Source organism: Phyllostomus discolor, chromosome 12, assembly GCF_004126475.2.
Source record: "Phyllostomus discolor isolate MPI-MPIP mPhyDis1 chromosome 12, mPhyDis1.pri.v3, whole genome shotgun sequence".
NCBI classification, from domain to species: domain Eukaryota; kingdom Metazoa; phylum Chordata; class Mammalia; order Chiroptera; family Phyllostomidae; genus Phyllostomus; species Phyllostomus discolor.
This window is the reverse complement of record NC_040914.2, coordinates 7,433,107-7,457,375: the sequence shown is the minus strand read 5'-3', so window position 1 is coordinate 7,457,375 and position 24,269 is coordinate 7,433,107. Positions and strand designations below refer to the sequence as shown.

Sequence of the window (24,269 nt, the reverse complement as noted above, 5' to 3'; positions counted from 1 at the left end):
TGGTTCGATCCCCAGTTGGGGCATGTATACAAGCCAACCAAATGATGTTTCTCCCTCTCTCTCTCCCACCCCCTCTCTCTCTCAAACCAGTGAATGTATCCTCAGGTGAGGATTAAAAAAACACTAAAGCGTAATTTGCCTTCCACACTCTCATTCTGTCCCAAGTGTGCAGCGGGTTTTGCAGAGACCACATGACCTGAGTGAGCTTCTACAGCAGAATGAATACAGAAGCACAGGTGAGAATCCAGCGATTCTATTATTCCAGACACAAAAGAGAGTTGTAACATTGCAAACAATGCCAGTCTTCTGACTACATTTTCTTTTATCTTGGAAAATATAGTTATCCCACGTGAAAGAATGTTTTGGGGTTAATAAGTGATAGGTTTATTATTGCTGTTCTTAAGTGAGTCAGCAATTTAAATATTTCTTTTAATTTTTAATATAGGAAATACCAAATAAGTATACTCCACACAAACAAAAGCTCTTTGGGGACCTCAGCGCCTTGTGAGAGGTAGAGAGGTCCAGGAGAACAAGGCATTTGAGACCCACCAGCGCATATACAGTGATGACACCACTGGAATCACATTCAGATGTTTGTCTTTCTGTTCCTTTGCCTGCCTCCCCCACCAGAATGTGAGTCCCATAGGGGCAGTGATTTCTGTAAGTGTCACCCACAGCTGTATCCCAGCACCTAGAAAAGCGCCTAGCATACAGTAGGTGCTCAGTAAAGACCTGCTGCATAGATAAAAGGAATGCATGCTAATTAGTATCGTTATGCTTTTATTGTGAGTCAACTTTTTTCCTGCCAGACCCTATGCCAAGCACTTCAGAAACATAACCATGCACAAGATGGACCACAAGGAGTGTGAAAAATATAGGGACCTGGGTTTGAATACAGCCTTTGCTACTTGCTGCCCTGGGCCAGCAAGTTCACCTCCTAGAGCCTCAGTTTCTCGTTGGTTACAGTCAGGCATTGTTCCTGGCTCGCAAAGGCAGGAGCTGCAGCACCTTGGGAGGTAAGATGCAACAGCTACATTTGCACCTCCTGCCACTTACATCACGTGGTCGGATCCTGAGTGTCCACCAGCTGCCCTCTAAGAGCCTCTTGTTTGGTAAGGGAGACACTGGCTAGCTGTGTGTCCCTGGGCCAGGTGCCCACTGATAAAATGGGGGATAGCTAATAATCATGCAAATCTCTTAGGGTTGGTGGGAGGTGTCAGTGAGGGCCGGCACGGAGGCTGGTAGAGGAAGCACTACATGAACGTCATTACTATTCTGTGCAAAGCCATTGTCCTCCCTCTGGGCCTTGGTTTCTCTCCAGGAAGCCAGCGTCGGGGTCCTGTGAACCCCCCAGTGTACTAGTGATTCACCCGCTGCTTCTGGGCTCTAAAACCTTCTCTCTCCCTTGTACCCCCTACCCTAGGGGTGGCGGCTGCTTCCAACACTTACTACTAGCTGGATTGCCCCAGTATTCCCTTTCTGTTTCCAGGCCTTTTAACACATTTGGAATAAATCCCCCCTGTGCGAAATACCTCGAGCAAAGTCTGATCCCAACTCAGGCCCCACTGTGGGATAGAAAGCCCCCATCTGGGCCAGCCAGGCCATACCTGCAGCTTCTTGAGCTGGCTGTTGACAGTAGCCAGGTCCCCACCAGGGTCCACGTCTTGCAGCTGGCTTTCCATGTGAAGGAGCTTCTTGTCCAGCTCAGCGAAGCTCTGTACCAGCTGGTCGGCCTTGCTGGCCTCAAAGAGCTGCCGGGCCTTGGCCTGGGTGGTGCTCTCCAGCTCGGCCCAGCACTGCCGGATCTCACCCAGCTTCTTCCGCACCGAGGCCGCCAGCTCCGGCTTCTCCTGCATCAGTTGCTGGCCCTCCTGCCCCAGAGAGTGTGAGTCAGGAAGTGAGGGGGAGCAGTGGATGGTGGGGAGGGACAGAAAAATATGGGGGCAACAGGACAGAGGGAGAGATGTGGGGAGAGAGCATGGCAAGGAGTTGGGGACAGACAGAGACAGAAACGTGAGCAGTGGATGCAGAGATAGGTACAGAGATGGAAGGAACCAAGAAGTGGGAAGAGAGACGAGGAAAGAGACAGGTAGACAGGCAGGCAGACAGAAGTGTAGGAAGGAGGCAGAGAGACACAGTGACATGGGAAGGAGACATGGAGAGACAGAGTCGTAGAGTGACAGACACAGAGACATTCACATGAGTTCAGGAACATGGGAAGAGAACCATAAAAACAACAAGGGGGAGAGAGAGACAGAGATGGGGGGAGAGAATGAACTGCCATTAAAGTCAATGGGAGTGGCTTTGCCATGTGCCACCACTTGTGGGGTATCTGTGGCCATTTAAGGTTGAAAGCCCACCTGGGTGTTTCCGTTTGAGTCAGAAGAGTGGGGGTATCCAGGGCTGCAGGTCTAGGGGTTCAGCCAGAGTAGGGGGCAGTTTTGGGGGTTGTGACTTGGAGCAAAAATCTGCCTCGGTCCCTCCAAGACTGAAGTCAAACTCCAATATATGTTGGCCTAGAGCGTATTAAAGATAACAATGCCAGAGCAATCACAGCTCCGAGGTGCCGGGCCTTGGGTTAAGCACTGTGTGTGCAGAAGAGCCCAGGGAGGTAGCTACATTCATTATTTCCTTAATTTTAAAGCAGTGCCAACTGAGGCTCAAAGAGGTTAACACCATTCCCCAAGGTCCCCCACACAGCTGGCCACAAGCTCAGACACAATTAGGACCTGAGGTTGTAGCAACACAAAGTTCCTATGAAGCTGGGCTGCCCCAGGCTGTTTACTCCATGCTCCACCTTAAATGCTCCAAATGGTGTGGAAGGAAGCAACCTGCTGGGGAGGTTACAGGAAGGGGTGAAATATGTATTTAACAGCTAGGTGTGGGCACCATTCAGAAGAGAAGCTGGCCATTTTACAAACAGGCAATCGAAGCTCAGAGGTTACATGGACTGCACAAGGCTGCGTAGCCAGATGCAGACATGGAAATGATCTGAACCAGTCCTGAGGTGTGACAGCAGCAGGCTGGCAGTGAGAAGTGGGTTCTCTGGAGGCCTCTGGCACCTGAAGAGCCTTCTGCTTCCTCACCCTTTCGATCTTCTCCAGCCACTCTTTATTCTGAGCCAGCTCGGCCATGAATGCCTGGTGCCGGAGCCATCTCTTATGCAGTTTGTGGCCGTCTTCCCGTGTGCCATCTCGCGCCATCAGCATCTTCTCATGGATCCAGCCATCCAGCTGTGCAGAACAGGAGAAGGGGCTCAGCTGGTTCCCCCAACCCGGCATAGCCCTACCTCTGTCCCCTCCAGGGTGTTCCAGGTTCAGGGACAGGGCTGCTAGGTTTGGGGCAGGGGAGGAAGGGATGAAAAACCTTTGCAAATGAGGCCTTTCTGTGGGGAGTGGGCAGCAAGGGGGAGCTCAAATTCCTTCCTAGGGAGTGGAGGTTGGATGGAAGGGTCCCCAGAATGCCCCAACAGCAACACTCAGATCCTTTAATTCAGTCTCAGCCACCTCCAATAAGAACCAATGCAAGATCCCCCACTCACTCCCCAGGGTATCAAGTGAAGCCCCCATACCTAGCCCCAACCCCCAATATGGGCAGATGAACCCCTAAACAATTTTCAAATTGGTGCCAAGTCTAGTTCTCCCCAAACCAGCCTTCCAATCTGGGGTAGGCCCACAACCCAGATCTAGCCTCCCTAATGAGCCCACAGGACTCCTCAAATTTAGCTAGAGGATCCAGCTCAAGACCAGTCTCCCCAAACCATGACCACTTCTAGTCCCCTACCAAAGCCAACCTCCCAAATGCAAGCCACAGGGCTGCCTTCTAGCTCCCCAAATGAAGGTACCCCAAAAGCTAGGCCCTGACTTCTCCTCAGCCAGCTCCCTCCCAAACTAAAGCCAGTTCTAGTCCCCTCCATTCACCAACAAAATGCAAACGCTAAGTGGGCCCCTCTCACTACCCTGGGCAGGACTAATCACAGGGCTTTCTGCATTCCCCAAGTGAGACTTGTTCCCCAGCCCCAACTTCTCCACTCAGGACCAAACCTGGTACCTGAGACAGTTGCTCCTCCCCTTCCCTCCCCACCCCTCAGTCACAAGATCATCCTCCTCCCTCTTGGAAAAAAAAAAAAAAAATGGACTCTAGCTCAGCGTCCCGGGAGGCAAATGCAGTCATAGCCAAGGACAAATCCCCAGCTGGCCAAACCCTGCTCCGTGTCTCCCATCATGTGCTCCCCAGGGGTCCAGGATAGCTTCACACACACTATCTAGAGCCAAGTCACATACTGAAACCCCCGACTCAGTTCACAGGTTCCCCCACACGGGAAAGAGTTCGCCAATGGCACCAAAGCTCGCAGTGAAGGCAAAGCCCTTAAAATAGACGGTACTCCGTCATCAAGGTAAAGCGCCCCAAAAGCGATTGACCCCCCCCACCAAGGACAAAGTCAGAGTCCCCAACAATCGGGGGAAAGACCTCCAAATCAGAGCTTCTCAAAGGCAGAGCAAGTCCAAGACCCTCATCACCCAAGGCAGACCCCTGCAAAAGTGATTCACCCAATCATCTAAGGCTATACAGATCCCACAAGAACCAAGGAAGAAACCCCCAAAAGGTCGAAAGTCTTCCAATCCCAGGTCAAATCTCCCATTGCCTGTTACCCAAAGGAGAGCCCCTTAGAGAGGTTAAGACTTTCTTAACCCCCAGGACAAATACCCACTACCCCAGGAGTAGCCTTAAAAGTCCCCCCTTTTTTCCGTCCCTTGGGACCCCGTCCCTCAGTCCCGCCCGCAGCAGCACCGCGGACAGCTCCTGGCGTCCCTGCAATTCCGCAGGGCTAGGGTCCTGGCGTCCCGCCGACCGGCCCCTGAGCCCCTCCCTCCCGCAGCCGAGGGCGCGCGCGCGCCCAAGCCCCCTCCCCCGCCCGCCTCCGCGGGAGCGCGCGCCAGCCCCCTCCCCCCACCTTGGGCGCCCCCGAGACCTGAAGTGGCGGCAGCGTTGGCGGGGCGTCCCTGCGGCGGGCGAGCGGGCGGGCTCTCGCCACTCCACTGCAACGGCGGCAGCCGCGGTGGCGACAGCTGAGGCTCCGGCGGGCGCGCGCCTCCGCCCCCGCGCCGTGGCACCGCGCCCGCCCGCGCGCGCCCCCTGCCTGCCTCCTTGCCAGGCCCCAGTTGGGGCGTGGGGGTGGGGGTTCTGCGCCATCTCAGACGTTTGCTACTAGGTCCAGAACAATCTCACGACCAGAGGGGGAAGGGGTTCCTGGACCAAGTCCAATGGCGGGAGCGGTGGGCGGGGTGGGGGGGCATGTGTAGCCTGGGCTACCTATGTGAAAGGTGGGGAGTATGGGGTGGGGTTGGGATGTGCTCCTGAACCATTTCTAATGGGAAGAGGCTCATTCTCCTGGATACCTCAGCCACAGGGGTAGGGAGTATGGGAACGGGGAAGGGGGCTGGAACATTAATCTCCAGTGGGAAAAATGGGGACAGGGAGTTCCAGGATCCATTTCTAGTGGGCTTCTCCAGTCCCACACCCATCTCTAATAGGCTTCAGATATGTGGGGCTTTGTGGGTATGGCAGCCCTTGTCCTTTCAAATGTGAACGAAAGCCTCTCATGGGGGATTACCATGGAGGGAGTCAAACCATCTTTAATGGGGGGGACCAGGGCCTAGTTCCTGAACCATGCTTGATTGGGAGAAACGTAGGTACTGGATCATCATGCAGGGAATAGGGTCATCATGCAGAGATTAGTGAGGCCGGGCCCATCTCTGTGAGGGGTTAGGGGTCTTCCTGGGCCGTCTCTAATGGGCTATTTCTTATGTGGCTAGAATCCAGAACAGTTTCTACGGAATGCAGGGGAAGGAGGGGGAAGAAGCATGACTCCTGAACCTTTTCTGAATGGGGAAGGGATCTGATTTGGGGCGATCCTTCCAGGTGTATATCATCTCTAAAGGGGCAGAGCTTGATTCCTGGACACTTTCAAAGGGGCGAAGGCTTGCTTCTCTGGACCATCTGTGACCGAGGTTGCGCTCTGGGCTACTAGTCCTCACGCCTCCCCCCTCCCCTGCCCGGACCCCCTCCGGTCTCCTGCTCCTCTTCCCAGCAGGGCACTTCTCGCAAATCACCAGAGGAAAGGAGACCGGCGCGCGTCCCCGCGGGACCTGTAGGCGCGGTCCCGCGCCGTTGCCAGGGGCGACCGGAACCGGTCCCACTGTCCCCGGAGCCCGCGTAGGCGGGGGAGGGGGGGGGGCGTGCAGAGCATGCGCACTGGGGCCGGGTTCCGCGCGCCTCCTGGCGGCGTGGAATGAACATCGCTCCGCGACCCACTTAGAGGGGTGTCCCCATCCCCACGGCCCCTCTGACCTGGAGCCCTTCCCTCCCTAGGAAAGGAGTCGGTGTGCCTAGCACAGCTGGAATTCCTACCTCATGACAGTCTCTGAGGAAGTGCTGCAGCTCAAGTTGGTCGTGTAGCTTCTCCATCCACTGCTGGGCCCGAAGTTGGTTTTCTTGGCTCCTGGGGATGGCAAGATAGGGGCTCGGGGAAGCCCGAGTGGAGGTGCTGGTGGTAGTTCTGTGAGGGAGGGCATCAGGCTTGGCAGGGCTAGAAACCCAGTGCACATGTAAGACCGAGGAGGAGGAGAGAGCAAGGTGGGAATAAAGGGAAAGGCAAAGAAACATCAGTGGGGCAGAGCCAGGTACAGAGGTGGAGAAATGCACAGACAGAGACACACATCTGGGAAGAAAGATACAGACAGAGTGATGCCCAGAGAGAGGTAACTGAACTTAGAGATACCTAGAGAGAGATCAAGAGGGAGATATAGACGAGACAGAGAGAGAGAGAGAGAGAGAATGAGAGAGAATAAGATTATAAAGGCCGAGAGAGAGACAGAGACACACACAGACACAAGGCCAGAGACAAAGATACAAGCAGAGACCTCGAGAGGGAATGGTTGATAGAGACCTAGAGAGAGACACACAAAGAGAACGAGATGTAGGGAGGGAGAAAATAGGGAAAGAGAAGGAAAGGAATGAAGTAGGAATAGTGCCAGAGACAGAAAGAGAGAGCGGTAGTGGGTGGAGAGAGAGAAAGGGAGAGAGGAGGCAGAGGGAGAGGAACTGGGGAAGTGACGGAAGAGTCAGGGCAGGGACAGCCCAGAGAGGGTCAGGCAGAGAAGGGGCATGATGCCAGTAAAAGACACAGCCAGCTAGACAGAAGGGTGCAATGGAGCTGGAAAGAGGGAAGAGAGCAGGGCGTGGGGAGAGAAGGGGCTGGAGCCGAAGTGCGGGTGGGCCTGTGTGCCAGCAAGGAGGGGCAGGCCTTTGGCCTGAGTGACCCCACAGTGCAGGGCAAAGTGCCCGAGAGGCCTGGTGGTTCCTTGAACAAGCCACTCCCACCCCAAGGCCTGCCACTGGCAGCTCCCTCTGCCTGAAATGCTCGTCTCCCAACTATCTCCTCAGATGTCACCTTCTCCATGAGACCCTCCCTCCCTGGCCACTCCCAACACTTCCTGGCTTTCCTTCCTTCTTCAACTTTCTTCTTCGCACTTAACAGGAACAGGATGTACACATATATGCTATTCGTTTGTCTTGTCTGTCTCCCCCACTAGGATATCACACCGTGGGGGCAGGAATTTTTGTCTGTTCTGTTCACAGCGGTGTCCCCAACACCTAGAAAAAGAGCCTGGCACACATACATATTTGTACTCAATACATATTTGTTGAATGAATGATTTAATGAATGCACAAAAGACACAGAAGCAGAGACATGACAGAAACAAAAGTAAAGTGTTTAAGAAGAAGAGACAGAGGCAGAAGAGAGCAGATGGAGGCAGAGAAACGGAGAGAGAGAGGAGGAAAGGGAGAGAGTGATACACAGAGAGATGGAGGCTGAAGGCCAAGAGACAGAGCAGGTGAGGGAAAGTTGCAGAGCGAGCCAGGGCACACAACTGGAAGGAGGAACAGGAAGCGCCAGAGACAGATAAGCAGAGGACCGGCTCCCTCTTGCCTGGACTCAGGTCAGAAGCCAGAAGATAGGAAATGCCTCTGAAAATTAACTGCAGTCAATCCCTCCTGGTTTTCACCAGCCAGCTTGTCAAGCATCAGTCCTCAGGATGACAAAAATCTCCAGGAGGGATTTGAACCCTGCCCAGACACTTCCTGGTTGTGGCCTTGGGCAAGTCAGTGACCCTCTCTGAGCCTCAGGTGCAAAATGAGGATAAGAAGAGCATGCAGCAGACAGGCTGGGCCAAGTTCCAGGCTAGGAAAGGTCTGTAGAGACACTGTGTGACTTGCCCTGAATCTCACAGGTTGAGTGGTGGAGCTGGGACTAGGATCTGGTCCTGTCTCACCCTGAGGCCCCAGCCCCCAGCTCTACATGCTGTGAGCAGCAAACCTCCCTGCCCCCCGCCTCCAGCCCTCCCACCCCACCGTGAATGGATGTTTGATTACTTCCACCAGGTGGGAAAACCATCCCTAGAAGAGTAAGTGACTGTGGCGGGTTGGGGGGAGCGCAGGACTTGGATCCATCTCAGTTTCTGCTGTCTTCCCGGGCTCGGCCAGCACGAGCTTGGGGCAGATGCACCCTCTAGGTTCCCAAGGACGCTGCATTCCTCACCCCTGCCCTGAGCACTCTGGGCCACCCTTGTCAGACAGCATGCAAGCTCTGTGAGGGCAGGAATCATGCTCTGTCCTGGTCACCACCCTGCCCCACACAGGGTCTGGAGCAGAGTACAGACTCTACCTGTTTAACTGGCTGAAGAGTGAATGAATAAACAATAGAATTAAAGGTGCAACTAATGACTGAAAAGGAATGAAGAAGTGAATCAGAGAATGACCAGTCCTCCAGGCTTCTCCTTGTTCTGCAGAGCTTGGCATACAGCCAGCACTCAAGAAACATAGAACAAAGGAAGGAAGGGTCCAGGCCTGGAGCTAGGGACACTAGATCATGAGTTTGCAGCCTCAGGACCAGAATCCCCATAAAAGTTTCCATTAGCAAACTCCAGCCTTGGAAAAGGAGGCTGGAGCCTTGGGGCTGTGGATGGTAGTTAAGTACACAGGTGTGCTTCCCATCGAGAGATGGAAAGACACAAGGAGGGGTGCTGGGCTCTCTTCCAGCCTGGATCAGGGCAGAGAGGGGAAAGCCAGGGTCACCAGGAGGGACAGAGACAGTGAGAGAGACAAAGAAGTGGGTCTGGAGGGAACCCTATAAAGGACTCTATAAAGGAGGGCTAAGATGTTGTTTTGTTTTGTTCATGGTCTAGAATAATGCCTGGCACACAGTAGATGCTCAATAAATAGCTTTGCTTGATTAGTACAAGTCAAGAGGCAGGGTAGTAGCGACAGGCAGATGGCGACACACAAACACATAAACTCTGCATGCCACTTCCTAGAGAACCAGGGTTGGAGCCTGGCAGAAGTGTTCACTCCCAGTATTTGATGAACCACCATGGTAGGAGACACCATCCCATCTGGAACCTTTGCCTGGCCATTGACTGAGGGATCTGGGGCTGTCCCGGGATTCCCAGGGAGGGGACAGAACAGCAGCTGCAGATGCCGGGCGTGCAGGAAGATAGGTAACATTTTAACAACCAGTCCATCTACCCGAGGCTGAGGGTGGGGCTCAGGAGAGAACCTTTTCATTGTGTATCCTTCTGTATTTTGGGGATTGACAACCACAAGTTACCTTTTCACAAGTTGTCAATTTAAATCAAATCTAAAACATATGGAATTAAATAGAAATCAGAGATGGGGGGAGAAACAGAAATCGCGATGGACAGGAGTGGAAGCCTGGCCTCTTCACCCTCCCCTGTGACCCTGGGGACCAAGGGACCTACTTCTTCAGCAGCCGGGTCACAGCCTCCTGGGCCTGCTCCCCGTAGACGTTGCCCTGCCTCAGCAGGCCCTCTGCAGCCTGCACAGCCACCTGCATCTTTTGCTGGTTCAGCTCCATTGTGGTGAGAAAATCCCTGTGCTGTTTCAACGCCTCCTCCACGGACTCCACTGTGCCGGGGAGCTCCAGACCCGACAGTGCCATCTCCTGGGAAGGGGGTGGGGTAGTGCAAAGGTCAGACACCCACCCCCCACCCTCTACTCCAGGACCTGGGAGAGGTAGCCAGCCTGCCTTGCCACAGTCATTCTCTTCCCCCTTGTTTCTAGCATCAAACACACCAGGCATGGCCCCCTCCCAGGGTCTTTGCTCACGGTGGTCCCTCCGCCTGGCAGTCTGTCCCTCCAGATATTCTCATGGCTGGCTCCTTTGCTTTCTTCAGATCTCTGACCACCCTGCCAAAATTATCACGCCCCCCACCCCAGCCATATCCATTTATTATTTTTCACAGCATAGGCCTGACATAACACCATATATGCACTTGCTTCTTTATTGTCTCCTCCCCCGAGTACGTGCACACACAGAATGCCAGCCACATGAATGTGGGGTTTTGCGTTTTGTTTCCTCATTGTGCTCAGCCGCAGACGAGTGCCTGGCACAGAGGAGGCACTCTGTAAATGTCTGGTTAACCGATAAAGACCGAACTGGGCCCTAACTGGAGTAGCTCAGTGGGTAGAGCATCATCCGGCAAACTTAGAGGTTGCTGGTTCCAATCCTAGTCAGGGCACGTGCCTGGGTTGCAGGCCAGGACCCTGTTGGGTGGTGTGCAAGGGGCGGTCAATTGATGTTTCTCTCCCTCTCTTCCCCCCTTTCCCTCTCTCTAAAGATAAATAAAAATCTTTTTTTTTTTTAAAGACTGCACTGGATGCTGTGTGTCCTCGAGGATGTTCTTTCCCTCTCTGGGGTTGGTTTTCTAACTGGTAAGATGGGCGGGCCCGAGAGGGTTACTCAAGGCTACCTAAGCTCTAATATTTAGTAACCTCGTGATTCCAGGGGCTCCCTGTCTGTCCGCCCACCCCAGACAACCCTCCAATGGAGTCAGCTTTATCTAGATAACCAGCACCGGTGGTCACTCTTTCTCAAATGACCCCCAAAAGTTGGTACCTACTCTTAGGCAATCTGAAAACTCAGTGTTCTATCTTGCTCAAACCACAAACTTGGTTCCCAAGCCAGAATGATGTCCAAACTGGGCCAGCTGTTCCCAGAGAGCCACACTTGATCCCTCAAGCCACAAACAGTTACCCCCCCCAGAGACTCTGCAAACTGCCAGCCCCAATAAGAAGATCATCTGCTAATTTAGGTACCCACAAGCTCATGATCCACACTTACTGATCCCAGTAATCTCTCAGCCTTCCATAATCTTTATCCTCTGTTAGGATAAAGATTATCCACCCCCAAGATTTTCTTTGGACCCCATTCACCATCATCAGTCAACCTCACACTCTACCTTCCAGGTGATTCACAAGCCTAGGGAGCCACTCCGGTGAACAGCCAAAGGCATTACTCACTAGGATGGTGCCCAAACCGTTAGTCACCTCAGCTAAGAAACCACACCTCCCATCCTAATCCTCAAATTCTGCTACATACATCACCCACGCAGGTCCACACTGGATGATCCACAAATGCAGCTATTTATCCGGGATACCCTTCCCACTCCCATCCACCTCCGCTAAGCCACAAACCCAGTGGTCCCGCAAACACACTCCTCCATTCATTTCCCTGTCCCGGCAGCCCCGCACAGCCTCGGACCCCCACCCGCGTGAACCCCCAAGCCGGCACCTGGTTGCGCAGCACAGCAAGCGCCTGGCGTAAGTCTCGCAGGAAGAGCTGGTAGACGTGTGCCTGGACCAGCGCCTCCCTGCGCGCCTCCCACAAGCCCAGCAGCTTGTGCCAGCCAAGTTCGAGATGCGGCAGCCACTCGTCGAGCGCCAGCCCTGGACCCAGCTCTGCGCCGTCGGCTGCCAGCAGCGCCTCGCTGGCCGCCACGATGTGCGCATAGTCCTCCTCGCGCTGGTCCACTTCCTCCTTGAGCGCCGCGTGGCGCGCCAGCAAGGCGTCCGCTTCTTCCAGGCTGCCTGGCAGGGGTCCCTCGTCGCCGCCCGCCGCCTCCTGGGCGCGCACCAGCCAGTCCAGGAAAGCGTCCAGGTCGTGCAGGAAGCGCTGCAGGCGCCCGGCCGCCGCCACAGCCTCGCCACAGGCCTGAGCAGCGCTGGCCAGCGCGCCCCACTCGGCACTCAGTTCTTCCGCACCCTGGTGCAGCCGCCCAGCCTGCGCGGGGAAGCGCGCGGCCAGGAGCGCTGCCTCCTCCAGGAGGGCCGCCTGGCGAGGCTCCAGCGCTTGCAGAGCCGCCTCCAGGCCACTAAGTCGCCATTGCAAGGCGCCACCTGCGCGGGGCGCGCTCTCCACAGCCCTCCGCTTCTCGCGCACCTGGGCGCGCACCTCAGCGACCTCCAGCACGTGGTTCTCCACAAGCAGCACCGCGCTCACCTCTTCTTTACGCTGTTCCACCAGCTCCACGATGCGGTTCCACCTACCCAGGGGAAGGAGGGTGGCTTGAGAAGGACAGAGCCTCCTCTTGGGTGTGGAGGGCCCACCCACCCAGAGGAGAACCTTGCCACTGCATGACCTTGGGAAGGACTTTGTATTACTGAGCCCCAGTTTCTGCCTATGTAAAGTGAAACCCTACCCTCATAATAGCTTAGAGCAGCGGTTCTCAAAATGAAATCTGGGCGAGGTCAAAACTATCTTCGTAATAACGCTAAGACGCGGTGTGCCTTTGCACTCTCCTTGTCTCCAGACCCGACAGTATTTTCCAGAGGCTGCGTGACGAAGACCCACCGCTGAAGCAGACCTGAGAACTCAGCTGCCTTCCATTACGTGGGACATTAAAAAGATCTGCAAAAATGCCAAACAATACCACGCTGCTCACTACATTTTTTTGTTTTGAAAAAGTTATTTTTTCGTTAAAAATGTTAGCATAACAGGTTTATTTTTGTTATTTTAAAAGACGTAATATTTTAAATTACTCAGTATTAATTTCTAATATAGTAAACATTGATAGACATAACCCATCAAAATGAGCTCATTGGGGTCCTTAATAGTTTTTGAGAATGTAAAGAGGTTCTGAGCCCTGACTCAGTGGATTGGGTGCCAGCCTTCGAACCGAAAGGTTGCCGGTTGGATTCCCAGTCAGGGTATATGTTTGGGTTGTGGGCCAGGCCCCCAGCTGAGGGAGTGTGGGAGGCAACCGATTGATACGTCTCTTGCACATCAGTGTTTCTCTCCCTCCCTTCCCCTCTCTATAAGAATAAATAAATCAGTTTAAAAAAAAAAAAAAAGAGGTCCTGAGACCAAGGAGGGTGAGAAGCGCTGGCTGACAATGTCAGACAATATGTTGGGTCCAGTGAACAGGAAGCAGTCAGGCGCTATGTGCCAGGTGCTGACGACAGAGGGCTATAAAGGCAAATCTGTTTTATTACAAAATAAATTAATGGAAAAATTATGTATTGCTCTGTGCTCTCAGGCCAGTGATGACACTACTCTGGGCCTCAGTTCCCCTTCGTGGACCGTGTGTCATCCAGGTTACAAGCATAGAATCCTAGCGGGACAGGCTGCAGTCAAATCTGAGATGTATACCCTTTGACTAGTATCTCTCTGTGCCTCAGTTTCCCCATCAGTAAAATGGACACAGTCATAGCTTAGCAACCACCTCATGGGGTGTAGTGAGGGTCAAGTGCACTCTGCCTTATGAACTACTTCAACAGCACCTGTTTGCTGCTGCTGTTGCATGGAGCCGATCTCTGGAACGTGCCGAGCCCCTCTCTGCCTCGGGGCTCTGCCTTGGCTGTGCTAACTGCCAGGTCACTCTAATTCCTGCATAAACCCCTCCAGTTCTTTAAACATCTTGTTCATTAACAGACAGTTTGTTTGTTAACTGTCACTCTGCCCTCCTCTAGAATGGACATGCCACAAGGGAAGAGGTTAAGACTCTGACATTGGAAGAACCCAAGTTCAAGTTCTGCTCTGGCCAGATGTACCATGTGACCCTGGGCAAATCATTTCCTTCATGATCCTCAGTTTCCTTATCTGAAAAGTCAGGGTAATAAAGCTCACTTCATTGAATGCTTAATGAGATCACGTGGCTAAACCACTTGACATATGATCCCTCTAAAGGCTGTAATTCTTTTTGTTATCGTTTGAGGCCCTGATGCTTCAACACTGTCAGGGCTGCAAAGGCTGTAAATTCGCTACACATTGAGATCTTGCGGCACAGCGCTTAAGAGCACAGTTTTGGGAGTTAGATAAAGTCGATTTCAAATCCAGGCTTGACGCTATAATTTGCTGTGTGACTTTGGGCCAGTGTCTTCACCTCTCTGAGCTCCAGTTTTCTCTCCTCGAATATGGGTAATTTATACCCCACAGGTTGCTTGGAAGACAGAATACATGCTATCAAGGGCCCCAGCTCTGGATTCAGACAGAATTGGGTTTGAGTCCAAGTTCCTAGATCGAGTGAGTGATCGTTCCTCAGTGGATTGAGCACCGGCCTGAGAACTAGAGGGTTGCCAGTTCGATTCCCAGTCAGGGCGTGTGCCTGGGTTGCAAGCCAGGTCCCCAGTGGGGGGTATGAGAGGCAACCACACATTGATATTTCTCTCCCTCCCTCCCTTCCCCTCTGTCTATAAATAAATAAATAAATAAATAAATAATCTCTTTTTTAAAAAAAGCAATGAGTGAGTGATCATGGTAAGCATTTCACTTCTTTGGGTCTGTGTCTTCATCTATGAACCCAACCCACACTGGGAGAACTGCTGGTAGTGTTCTTGGGGGAAAGGTGTTAACTTGTTACTGCTTTTGGAGTTCTGAATTTTGGAATCTTCACTATGGAAAATGGAATGTTGAGAAATTAAACAAGGTATATAAAGTGTTTAGGAAAATTCCCAGCAAATATTAAATATACAATAAATTATTTCTGAACAAATAAATTAATAGCCCACCGACATGTACTGTATCCCATTTTTATCACATCAGCATTAGCACTGAGTATTAACCTTTTTTTTTCTTTCAAATTTTGCTGATTTTGCTGATTTACCAGCAGGCCATTATTATCTCAGGGGTTTGAAATGGCACATTCTTGATTTCCATGGTTGAGCGGATGAGGAGAGGAATGATGGAGGGAACTGCTGGGAGGTACCTAGAAGGACTTCCAGCCCCCTGCCCTGCCTACCTGCTGTTGAGGTGGTCCTGGCAGGAGCGCACCTCGTCTGAGCTGGGGTGGCCCCCTTCCACCAGCTCCTGGACTGTGTGGTTCACGCCCAGGACACGACCCATCAGACTGTTCATCTCCTGGTCCAGACTCTCAAATCTGCAAGGGAAGGATGAACATTCTCAGAGAGGCCTAGACCCTGGGGACTGGCCCACTTATTGGCTTTTAGAAAACTGCCTTCTCCTGGATCTTCTTACTCTCCAGCCTTACCTTGTCGGGCTTCTTGCCAGCTCCTGTTCCTTCTACCTGTCCCTTAAATGTTAGATCCTCCAGGGCTCTGAACATCCGTTCACACCTTGCCTGGGCCACCTCACACATCCCCACAGCCTCAGCCCTCACCCCCAAGCTTGTGACCCCCACATCTCAGTTTGCTGTCTCAACCTCTTTCCCTTCGAGCCATCTCCAACCTCAGAGCCTGTCACACATCTCCTTAGGGCTCCCAACTCCTGGTGTGACTCAAACTGGCTTCAATATCTCCTCCCAAATTTGTCCTTCCTCTGGTCCCCGTCTCAAGAACAGCTCCCTCTCCCCGAGGCCAAAGCCCCAATTTGGACAACTCCCTGTCCCTAGCCTGTCCCCCCTCTTGGCTTGTCTGCCTTGCCTCCTGCCCTGGTCTGGTCCTATACCCCCCTACCTGGGTCCCCAGCCCAGTTGCCTCTCTGGTCTCCAGGCCACCACAGCCATCCCCTCCAACCCACCCTCCACACAGCAGCCAGGGAGATCTTTTTAAAACTGGGCAGGCCCTCCCTTGTTTAAAACAATGCCCAAAGCCGTGGCTTAGGTAACCGTGGGCATGGAAAGGACAGGGACCAAACCTGTCTGTGTTCCCCACAATGCCCAGCACAAGACCTAGAACAGGGCAGCAGTTCGGTAAGTGCCTACCAAGTGAGTGAATGGAGGAACAAGGTGCTCCAAGCAAAAGGTACAGAGAGTTCATCCACTAATTTAACTCACTCCTAAGTTGGCATCTAATGCCACAGGGTGGTAAGTGCTGTGAAGAAATGTAAAGCAGGGCTAATGGAAAGTGACAAGGGCCGGAGCTCATTTATTAGCAAGGGAGGTGATGTGATGTGTGCAAGGTAGTGGACATCCCCATGGAGGGGCCAGGCTGGGATATATCTGGAGAAGCTTGTGTCAGGTGAACATAAGCCTTGGAGTAATAACAGCAAAAGCTCCTAGAATGGTCCCTGTCCCCATGGATTTGCTAAGTGTTCTATATGTATTTCCTCATTTATTGTTCACCACAGCCTGTGTGGTTGAGACTAACTCACTCCCTTTGTACTGGAACCCTGCTTCCAGCTGAGTGAGCAAAGAAACTTGTTGAACTAACTAAGGTGAGACTATGTGTGAGGAAGGGGACCCTGGAGTCCCACGAGTGCGCGCTCACCGGTGCTGCACCACCTCGACGTCGTCGAGTGAATCGGGGACGCGCATGGCGAGCAACCATTGTTCCTTCTCTCCGATCCACAGCTCGCACGCGTGCACCTCGCCGAACATGCGATAGACAGCGAGGGCATCGCGCAGCCACTGGCGCCGCAGAGCAGCCACCTCCGTCACCTCGGCGAACAGCTGCTCGGCCTCCACCACGCGCACCTGGAGTGCCACCACCATTGGCCCGGCGCCGCTAGCGCCACCCAGTGTCGCCAGCTGGCGCCGCAGGCCACCCACGTGCCCCCGATGCGCCTCCACCTCTCCGGTGAGCGCACGGTGCTGGCGCGCCAGGCGGCGGCTGGACGCCTCGTCGTGGCCGAAGTCACCCGCAGCTGCTAAGCGATAGGCGTCCCGCAGCCAGTCCAGGAGCCCATCGAGGTCAGCGCCGAACTGATGTAACGCTCGTGCCTCCTGCAGCCGCCGCTCGCGCCTAGCTGCCGCCTCCTCCAAACGCTGCCAGCGCCGCCGCGCGCTCGCGGCGCGCTCCGCCAAGCCCGCCAGATGCACCGTCTCGGCTCCCGGGCCCTCGGCGCCACCGGCCGTGGCCAGCTCCTCGCCGCGCCGCAGGGCCTGTTGCAGCAGCGCCCGTCGCCCGCCCAGCTCGCCCTGCAGAATCTTGTGCTGCGCTAGGAGGCGCGCGGTGCTAGACAGGTCGTGAGCGCCGCCCGCTGCGCCCGCCCCGCCGCCTCCCGTGGCCTCTAGGAGTCGCTCCTTGTCGCGGGCCCAGCTCTCCGCCTCCTCCAGCTCCTGAAGCAGCGCCCACAAGCTCCTCGAGGCGTCCAGCTCCGCGCGCCGCCTCGCCGCCTGCTCCTGCAGCTCCGCCAGACAGCCATGCACGTGGTTCACGCGGTTGCAAATGACCTGCGGATCGCAGGGCTGGTAGCCTGGGCCAGGAGAAGGGGAAGATCCCCGGTTGGGCACCGGCAAGGGGGCGTCCAAAAGAGTGTGTTGCAGGCTACCTGACCCAGCCCTTGGCTCGGCTTCCTCAGAGGCCAGGTATAGGTCCCCTCCTCCGGGCAAGCCCTCCCTGACACCCTGAGTCTGGGGAGCGAGCGCCTTCTCTGGCTCTCCCAGGCTTCTCTGCTTACCCATGCCAGCCCTGAAACCCTCTGGGCGATCATTGCCTGATCCAGCTCCCCCACTGGACTGGGAGCCCCTTGAGGGCAGGGCCTGGGGCCGCCTCCATCACACTGTTGCACCATTGCCCAGCACAGGGCGGAGCCCAGAGCAGCAACCTAATGAAAACGGTCACATTGACTGGAAGATGGATGGAAACTGAGATTGGGAGGATCCTTGCTAGAGTCAGTCAGTGTATTTTCGTGCAAAATGTGATTCCTTCAGAACTGGGCCAAATGAAACTGCTCTATTCTTAAGCTGTTTTCTGGGTTCCTTACCTCTCTCATTCTCTGTTGACTTAATGGGCTGCAGCCAGCATGTCTTGAATGGGATGGAACGGAGTGAATGGAAAACACCAGAATTCAACGCACGAGGTAAAGGAAAGCATTGTTTGATAAACCCGCAGTGTCGGTGTGTGAGTGCACGTGTGCATGTGAGCTCTGGGTTATGGGTAAACATATTTCTGACTGGGTCACAACGCCACCCCGGATGGAATGTGGGGTTTCTATAATTCTGGATATCCACTGAAATCAACCCAAATAGCAAGGCATCTGACTGAATAATCAATGGCAACCATGTATTCAGCCCGATGTCACGATGTCATTTAATCCTCACAACCATCCTATGAGGTCAGCATCCTTACTAGCCCATCTTACACATGAAGAAACTGAGACTCAGGGAGGGAAGCTGCTTGCCCAGGGTCAGCTAAGATGCAGTGGATCAGGGGCCTTGGAGCAGAAGAAAAGAGCAGCCCCGACGGCTGTCAGCACACACAGCCAGCGCACAGGGGTCCACAGAGCACCCGCAGCTGATGGAGCAGGATAAAACGGGGGCCAACCCCCCCCCACGATGTGTGGGCACACCCAAAACAAGGTCACTGTGCCGACCGAAAAAACACCACCTAGCCCCTTTCACCTGGCTGGGCTGAACACCTTGGCTGATTCCTGTTCCTCCCACCACCTGGAGAAACATGATTCAGATGTGCAGCCATCTCATCGTCCCCACTTCCTGACTGCATCCCATCTACAGCAAGACACTACATGAAATCACCCCCAAGTCACCTGACACCAGCCCAACATCCTATAACAAGCCTCTCTTCACAGCCTCTTACTGAGGTTCCCCAAGGTGTGTGCAAAGAGCCAGCAAACCCAGCTTGTTCTGACTGAGGGGGTTCCTGGGGGGTCTTTGACCAGACGAGAATGACAACAGTAAGGTGAGAACCTCAGCAGACCCAGCTTAGTTTTGCCTATCGGTATCCATGCCCCTGCTTCTGGTAATGGCATCCACTGCCTCTCTCTCGGTCCATGTCTTTGGATGGAGCTCACTCCCCTTCCTGGCCCTCAAGTGGGTATGTCACAAAGATGTGGCCAATTAGATCACTGTATAGTCTGGGGTCACGATGCTTGGCTGAGCAGTGGGGATGGAACCCACAGTGAGCTAATGAGAGCTTCTGCTGAACCTTTGGTAAGAACTATTGGGAATAAGGGGAATGTTTTCTGCTGGGTCTGTAGGCTGCTGAGCTGTAAACATGGGGCTGCATGACCCCAGGTCTACACCACAAGGGAAGGGGCTGCCCAACAATGACACAAACATAGAGTCGACAGTTGGAGAGAGAGTCTTAAAAGCATTATTGAACCATGCCTGGATCCAGCCCTTCCTGAAGCCAACATCACCCCTCCCTGGACATTTTAGTTACATCAGCCAATATATTCCCCCTTCCTCCTTGTGCTAACTGAATTGGGTTTCCATTACTTGCTGCTGAACAGGCCCTGACAATACATTACCTTACACAGTCCTTTCATGATATTCACTGAGATCTGGCTGTAAGGGCTTAGCACATAACAAGTGCTCAATAAATGGGAGTTACTGCTACTGACTCTCAGAGAAGGAAGAAGTCATGTGGTTTGACCTCCTGCCCAAGGTGTTAATTACCCTGGTAGTGTATCCCTGGTGGAGTGGGATCCTAGTCTGCGTTTGGATGCCTCCAAAGACAGGGAGCCCACTCCTTCCTTTTCTCTCTCAAAAGTCATTAGGCTTCTAACAGTATTAGTTTTGAAGGTCCCCTCCCCAAACCCCAATGCCAGACTCACCCTGCAGCTGGGAAAAACGCAGGGCGGCAGCATTGAGGGCCTCCACCCTCTCGCTCTGGGCAGCGATGTCCCCCTCCAGCAGTCCATGCTTCTGCAACAGGTCCTCAGCCTCCACCAGGTGCTGTCCGCACTCCCGGGAGAGCAGCTGAGCCTACAGCAGGGGGCAATGTTGAGAATGTTTTTGGCCTTGGCCTTGAGGCCACTCTCCCTCCCCACTGCCCCAACTAGCTCTCTGCTCTCCTCTGCACCATCACTTAAACTCTAGCCTCTGTCTCAGTCTCCTCATCTCGGTCCTAATATGTCTCTCTCTGAATCTCGGAATGTCCCATCACTCACTGGCCCCACATTTCTGGGCGCTGGCTCTGTCACAGTGTCTCCCACGCCATGCCTCCATCTCAGTGGTCTTCTACCTCTTTCTCACTTATACTTCTCCATCTCCGTCTCCCTCACTGTCTCCATATCTATCCCTATCTGTTTCTCTCCTTGTCTCTCTCCACGTCTGTATCTCTCTCTCTGCTTCTATCCTTCCTTTCTCCATTTTTCTCTGTATCTATCTCTGGTTGGTCTTTCTCAAGTGCATTCTATCTTCCTCTGTGTTTTTCTACATTTAGATTACTATTGCTAACTTTGCATCAGCCTCCTCTCTCTCTCTCTCTCTCTCTCTCTCTCTCTCTCTCTTCCTCTCATCACCATCTTCCCCTAGAATAATCTTTTTCTCTGTGCCTGTCCCTGTCTTTGCCACTATATCTCTGTGTCTAAACTGCTTCTCTTGGTGTCTCTTTCTTTGCCTCTCTATCTCTTTCTCACTGTTTCTCATTGTCTCCCAGACTTTATCTCTTTCTGTCTCTCCCCACTTCCCTCTCCATGTGTCTGACAGCCCTTTTGGTGCCTATATCCTTCCCCCTGACCAGCCCACCGCAGCTGTGCTTGGCCCCAGTCTGGCCCCCAGTCTGGCCCCCACCTGCATCTCCTCCATCCAGTCCACCATGTACACCATCTCCTGGAAGACCTTCTGCAGGGCCAGGTTCTGTTCGAGCCGTGTCCGCCGGGCGCCGACCAGCCCAGTTAGCAGGGCCCACTGGCGCAGGACACTGTCACGTTGGGCCGCAACCCGCCGGGCATCATAGTAGCCCTCACTGGCCAATGCCTGGGCCAGCTCTGCCACGCCCTGCACCCGTTCCTCATAGGCTGCAATGTCCGCCTCAATCGCCTCGTGTTTCTTCATGGCTGCCTCCACTGCCGGCAGCTCATAGCCAAAGTTGTCCTGGGGCAGGACAGACCGCAGACGCTCACTCATGCTGCCTCAGCAGCCCACCTGTTACCTTGACCCTGGGTAAACTTGGAAAACTCCCCTATTTGTTTCCGTTACCCTGGGGACCAGCCCTACTTGCCACTGTTACCCTGGAGACCAGCCATACCATCCCCTCGTTACTATGGAGACTAGCTCCACCTTTTCCTGTTACCGGAGAGAGCGGCTCACCCTCCCCTGTTGCATCTCTAACCCTAAACTTGTTACCAAGTTGTTACCTAGGAAACAAGCCCCATCCTTCCATTTCCCTAGAGATTGGGGACCAGACCTACCCTATCCTGTTACCTAGGAGATCAATTCTATCCTCTTGAGTTACCCTGGACACCAGGTACAACCTTCTTTGCCACTTAGGAGATAATTAAATAGTCTCCCTATTTCTTAAAAAAAAAAAAAGTAATTTTGTGTTCCCTAGTTACCTTGGAGACCAGCCTCACTCTCCTGTTTCTCTGGAGATCAGGCCCACGCCCCCTACCGCCACCACCACCACCAATCACTTAGGAGGACAATTCTCCCTTCCCACCCTCTTGTCACCTAATGCAACACTTCTTTGTTACTTAAGAGATCAACACAGTCCCAGAGCATCAGCTGGTCCCAGAGCATCAGCGCAGCCCTCCCTCCCAAGCCACACACCCAGTACCTGGGATACCAAGCGCTGGTTCTCGTTTAGCCAGCTCTCCCTCATGGCCACCTTGTGGTCAAACCTCTGGGCCAGTAGTTCCAGCTTCTCCTGCCGGATCAGCTCAGCCCGCAGGGCTGCCTCCCGCTCATGCTCTGCCTTCTCCAGCTGGCCCCAGGCCTAGGTACACAGAGGGGCTGTCAGACTCCAATGGCTCCCCTAGATTAGTGCCCCGGCTTCTCTGTCTCAGGTCGCTCCTAGGACTGATGGCACTGGAAAAAACATGTTGCTTCCTCATGACACTTCACTGCTGGAAAACCGTCAGAATGAAACCCCAGTCCACGGTGTCGGCCATGAGAGTGGCTCCCTCCAACAGTGCACAACCCACACAATGCCACCAAGCAGCCCGCCCCTCCCCCACATCCTCAACCTCACCTTGTCGATATCCCAGATGCCGCAGCCCTCCCGAGGCACGTAGAGGCGACGGTTGCAGGCTCGCAATTTGCTCTGGATGCTGAAAAGCAGCACCTCCAGGTTCCCCTTCTCCTGAAACCTACAGGTGCTTGAGCTCAGGACCCAGCCCGCACACTTCCACCTGCCGCTGTTCCCCCCAACCCCGCCCCAGCGCGGGGCCTCACTTGACCGGCTTCTCCAGAGTGCAGTAGGCCGTGAAGGCCTGAAGCTGCTGCTGCACCCCGCTCAGCGAGTTGGCGAACTTCTGGTTGCTGATGAGGCCCACGGTGCGGTGGATCCAGGCCAGCAGCTCGGCAGCCAGCTCTTCATAGTGCTCGATGATCTTCCCCACCTCCAACACCTGGTCCAGGACCTGGTCCGGCAGGGGAAGTTGGGGTCAGCCTCATTCCAAGCACGCGATTCCCACACGATTCCCACATGATTCCCAGGCTCCCATGGGTCCCATTCTTTGGTTCCTTGTACCTTCCCAATCCGCTTCCCCTCCACAGCCAGAGCCTTCATCTTGGAGAAATAGTGGTAGAAAGAGACCACATAGGTGATGATGGACTTCTCATCCGGAGCCTCCATGTTGACATCTGGGAGTAAGGGGAGTGGGGGAGTGCGATGGTGAGCACAGCGCAGAGGGGTTGAAAGGCTGGGGAGGGAGGGAGAACCCACTCGTACTAGCTGTATGACCGTGGGCAAGGTAACCAACCTCTCTGTGCCTTCATTTTTGTATTTACCGAAGGGGATCTACCTCACAGGAAAAACAGTGCAGGACACACACACACCACAGTGAGAAATCATCTGTACCTTTGGAACACACTAATGAATGTTCTACTTCCTGGCCTTTGCACACGCTGTTCTCGCCTCTGGAACCCCGTTCCCTCCTCCGTATGCCTAACTCCCGTTCACCCCGCAGGACTCAGCTCAGACTCCCTCGGAAAAGCCTTCCTGTCCACCCCCTAGAGTTGGTCTCCTCCTGTTACTGTCCCTCAGAGCATCTCATTTCCTCCAAGTTCTTCCAGACTCCTTATTGTAACTTGTAATTAGATGTCCAAGATGTGATTATGTCCTCATCTGCAGTCTGAGCTCCATGAGGACACGGGCTATGCCCATCTTTTTAACCACTCTTCCTGCCATGCCTTGCACACAGTAGGAGCTCAATAAATATTTACTAATTGTATGAGTGTTTTATGCGGTTTGAGGTCAAGGACATGAGACGTGGAGGGTGCACAAGCTTGAATCCCAAGCTCAACACTTACGTGCCGCAGGCCCTTAGAAAATACAACTAAATTCTATGAGCCTCAGTTTCGCCATTGTTACAGCAAGGATAACCACAGTGCCTGCCTCCCAGGAACACTCTAAGTATCAGAAAGAATAGCCTCACACGGAAGAGAGACGCAACAAATTCCAATGACCATTTTAATTCACCCAGTGAGTGCACAACGTCAACCTCTGCCCACGGGTGACACTGACACCCACCAAACGCCCCCTGTGTGCTGGCACCGAGCACCAAATACAGCTCTCAGTGGCAGGGACAGGAATGGGTAAGACCATGAATTCTGGAGTCGGAAGTCCCGTTTAGTGTTTTTCAGTGTGACCCTGGCAAGTGACTTCACACCTCTGAGCCTTTGTTTTCATCACTTTCGAACAGAACTGATCGATTCTGTTCAACCAGGTCAGTGTGAGGATGAAAGAGAAGTTTTTATCACATTCCCAGCCATGTGCTTGGCACATAGTAGGTGCTCAGAAAAGGGGCAGCTGTCATTCCAGGGACGGGGGATCAGTATGGAGTGTGACCATGGGCTGGGGATGAGGCTGGACTCACGGGTAGGGCTGGGGATGGACTGGAAAGGGAAAGGGGGCGCTGAGGGCAGCGCTGTGGATGGGGCCAGACAAAGGGATGGGCTGGGGGTAGGAAGGGGGTTGGAAGTGGGACTTGGGGATGGGGACAGGGATAATGTTAGGAAGGGGGTTGGGGTTGGGGATGCTGTTGGCTTTGGGGCTGGGGTTAGGGAAAGGGGGTGGGTTTGGGGGAGATGAGTGAAGATGGGAAGGGGAGGGGCTCACATTGGAGATAGAATGGAAATAGGCTGGGGTTTAAGACGAAGATG

The 24,269-nt window shown here is 53.8% G+C and overlaps 1 protein-coding gene across 3 annotated transcripts in view; it reads right to left on the bottom strand.

The window, feature by feature from the left end:
- Window positions 1–24,269, bottom strand: part of SPTBN4 (spectrin beta, non-erythrocytic 4) — a 70,409-nt gene that overhangs the window by 25,077 nt on the left and 21,063 nt on the right. The window contains exons 7-19 of one of the 3 annotated variants that reach the window (XM_028529904.2): window positions 22,636–22,748; window positions 22,338–22,525; window positions 22,135–22,252; window positions 21,721–21,879; window positions 20,736–21,038; window positions 19,775–19,925; window positions 16,525–17,452; window positions 15,099–15,236; window positions 11,654–12,404; window positions 9,822–10,024; window positions 6,412–6,502; window positions 3,087–3,233; window positions 1,608–1,871 (exon numbers count right to left, since the gene is read on the bottom strand). In XM_028529904.2, the coding sequence (XP_028385705.1) occupies window positions 1,608–1,871; window positions 3,087–3,233; window positions 6,412–6,502; window positions 9,822–10,024; window positions 11,654–12,404; window positions 15,099–15,236; window positions 16,525–17,452; window positions 19,775–19,925; window positions 20,736–21,038; window positions 21,721–21,879; window positions 22,135–22,252; window positions 22,338–22,525; window positions 22,636–22,748 (3,554 nt within the window). Of the gene's footprint in view, window positions 1–1,607; window positions 1,872–3,086; window positions 3,234–4,954; window positions 5,100–6,411; window positions 6,503–9,821; window positions 10,025–11,653; window positions 12,405–15,098; window positions 15,237–16,524; window positions 17,453–19,774; window positions 19,926–20,735; window positions 21,039–21,720; window positions 21,880–22,134; window positions 22,253–22,337; window positions 22,526–22,635; window positions 22,749–24,269 lie in introns of those variants that run through there. The other 2 variants (XM_036011929.1, XM_036011930.1) reach the window with 2 other exon arrangements.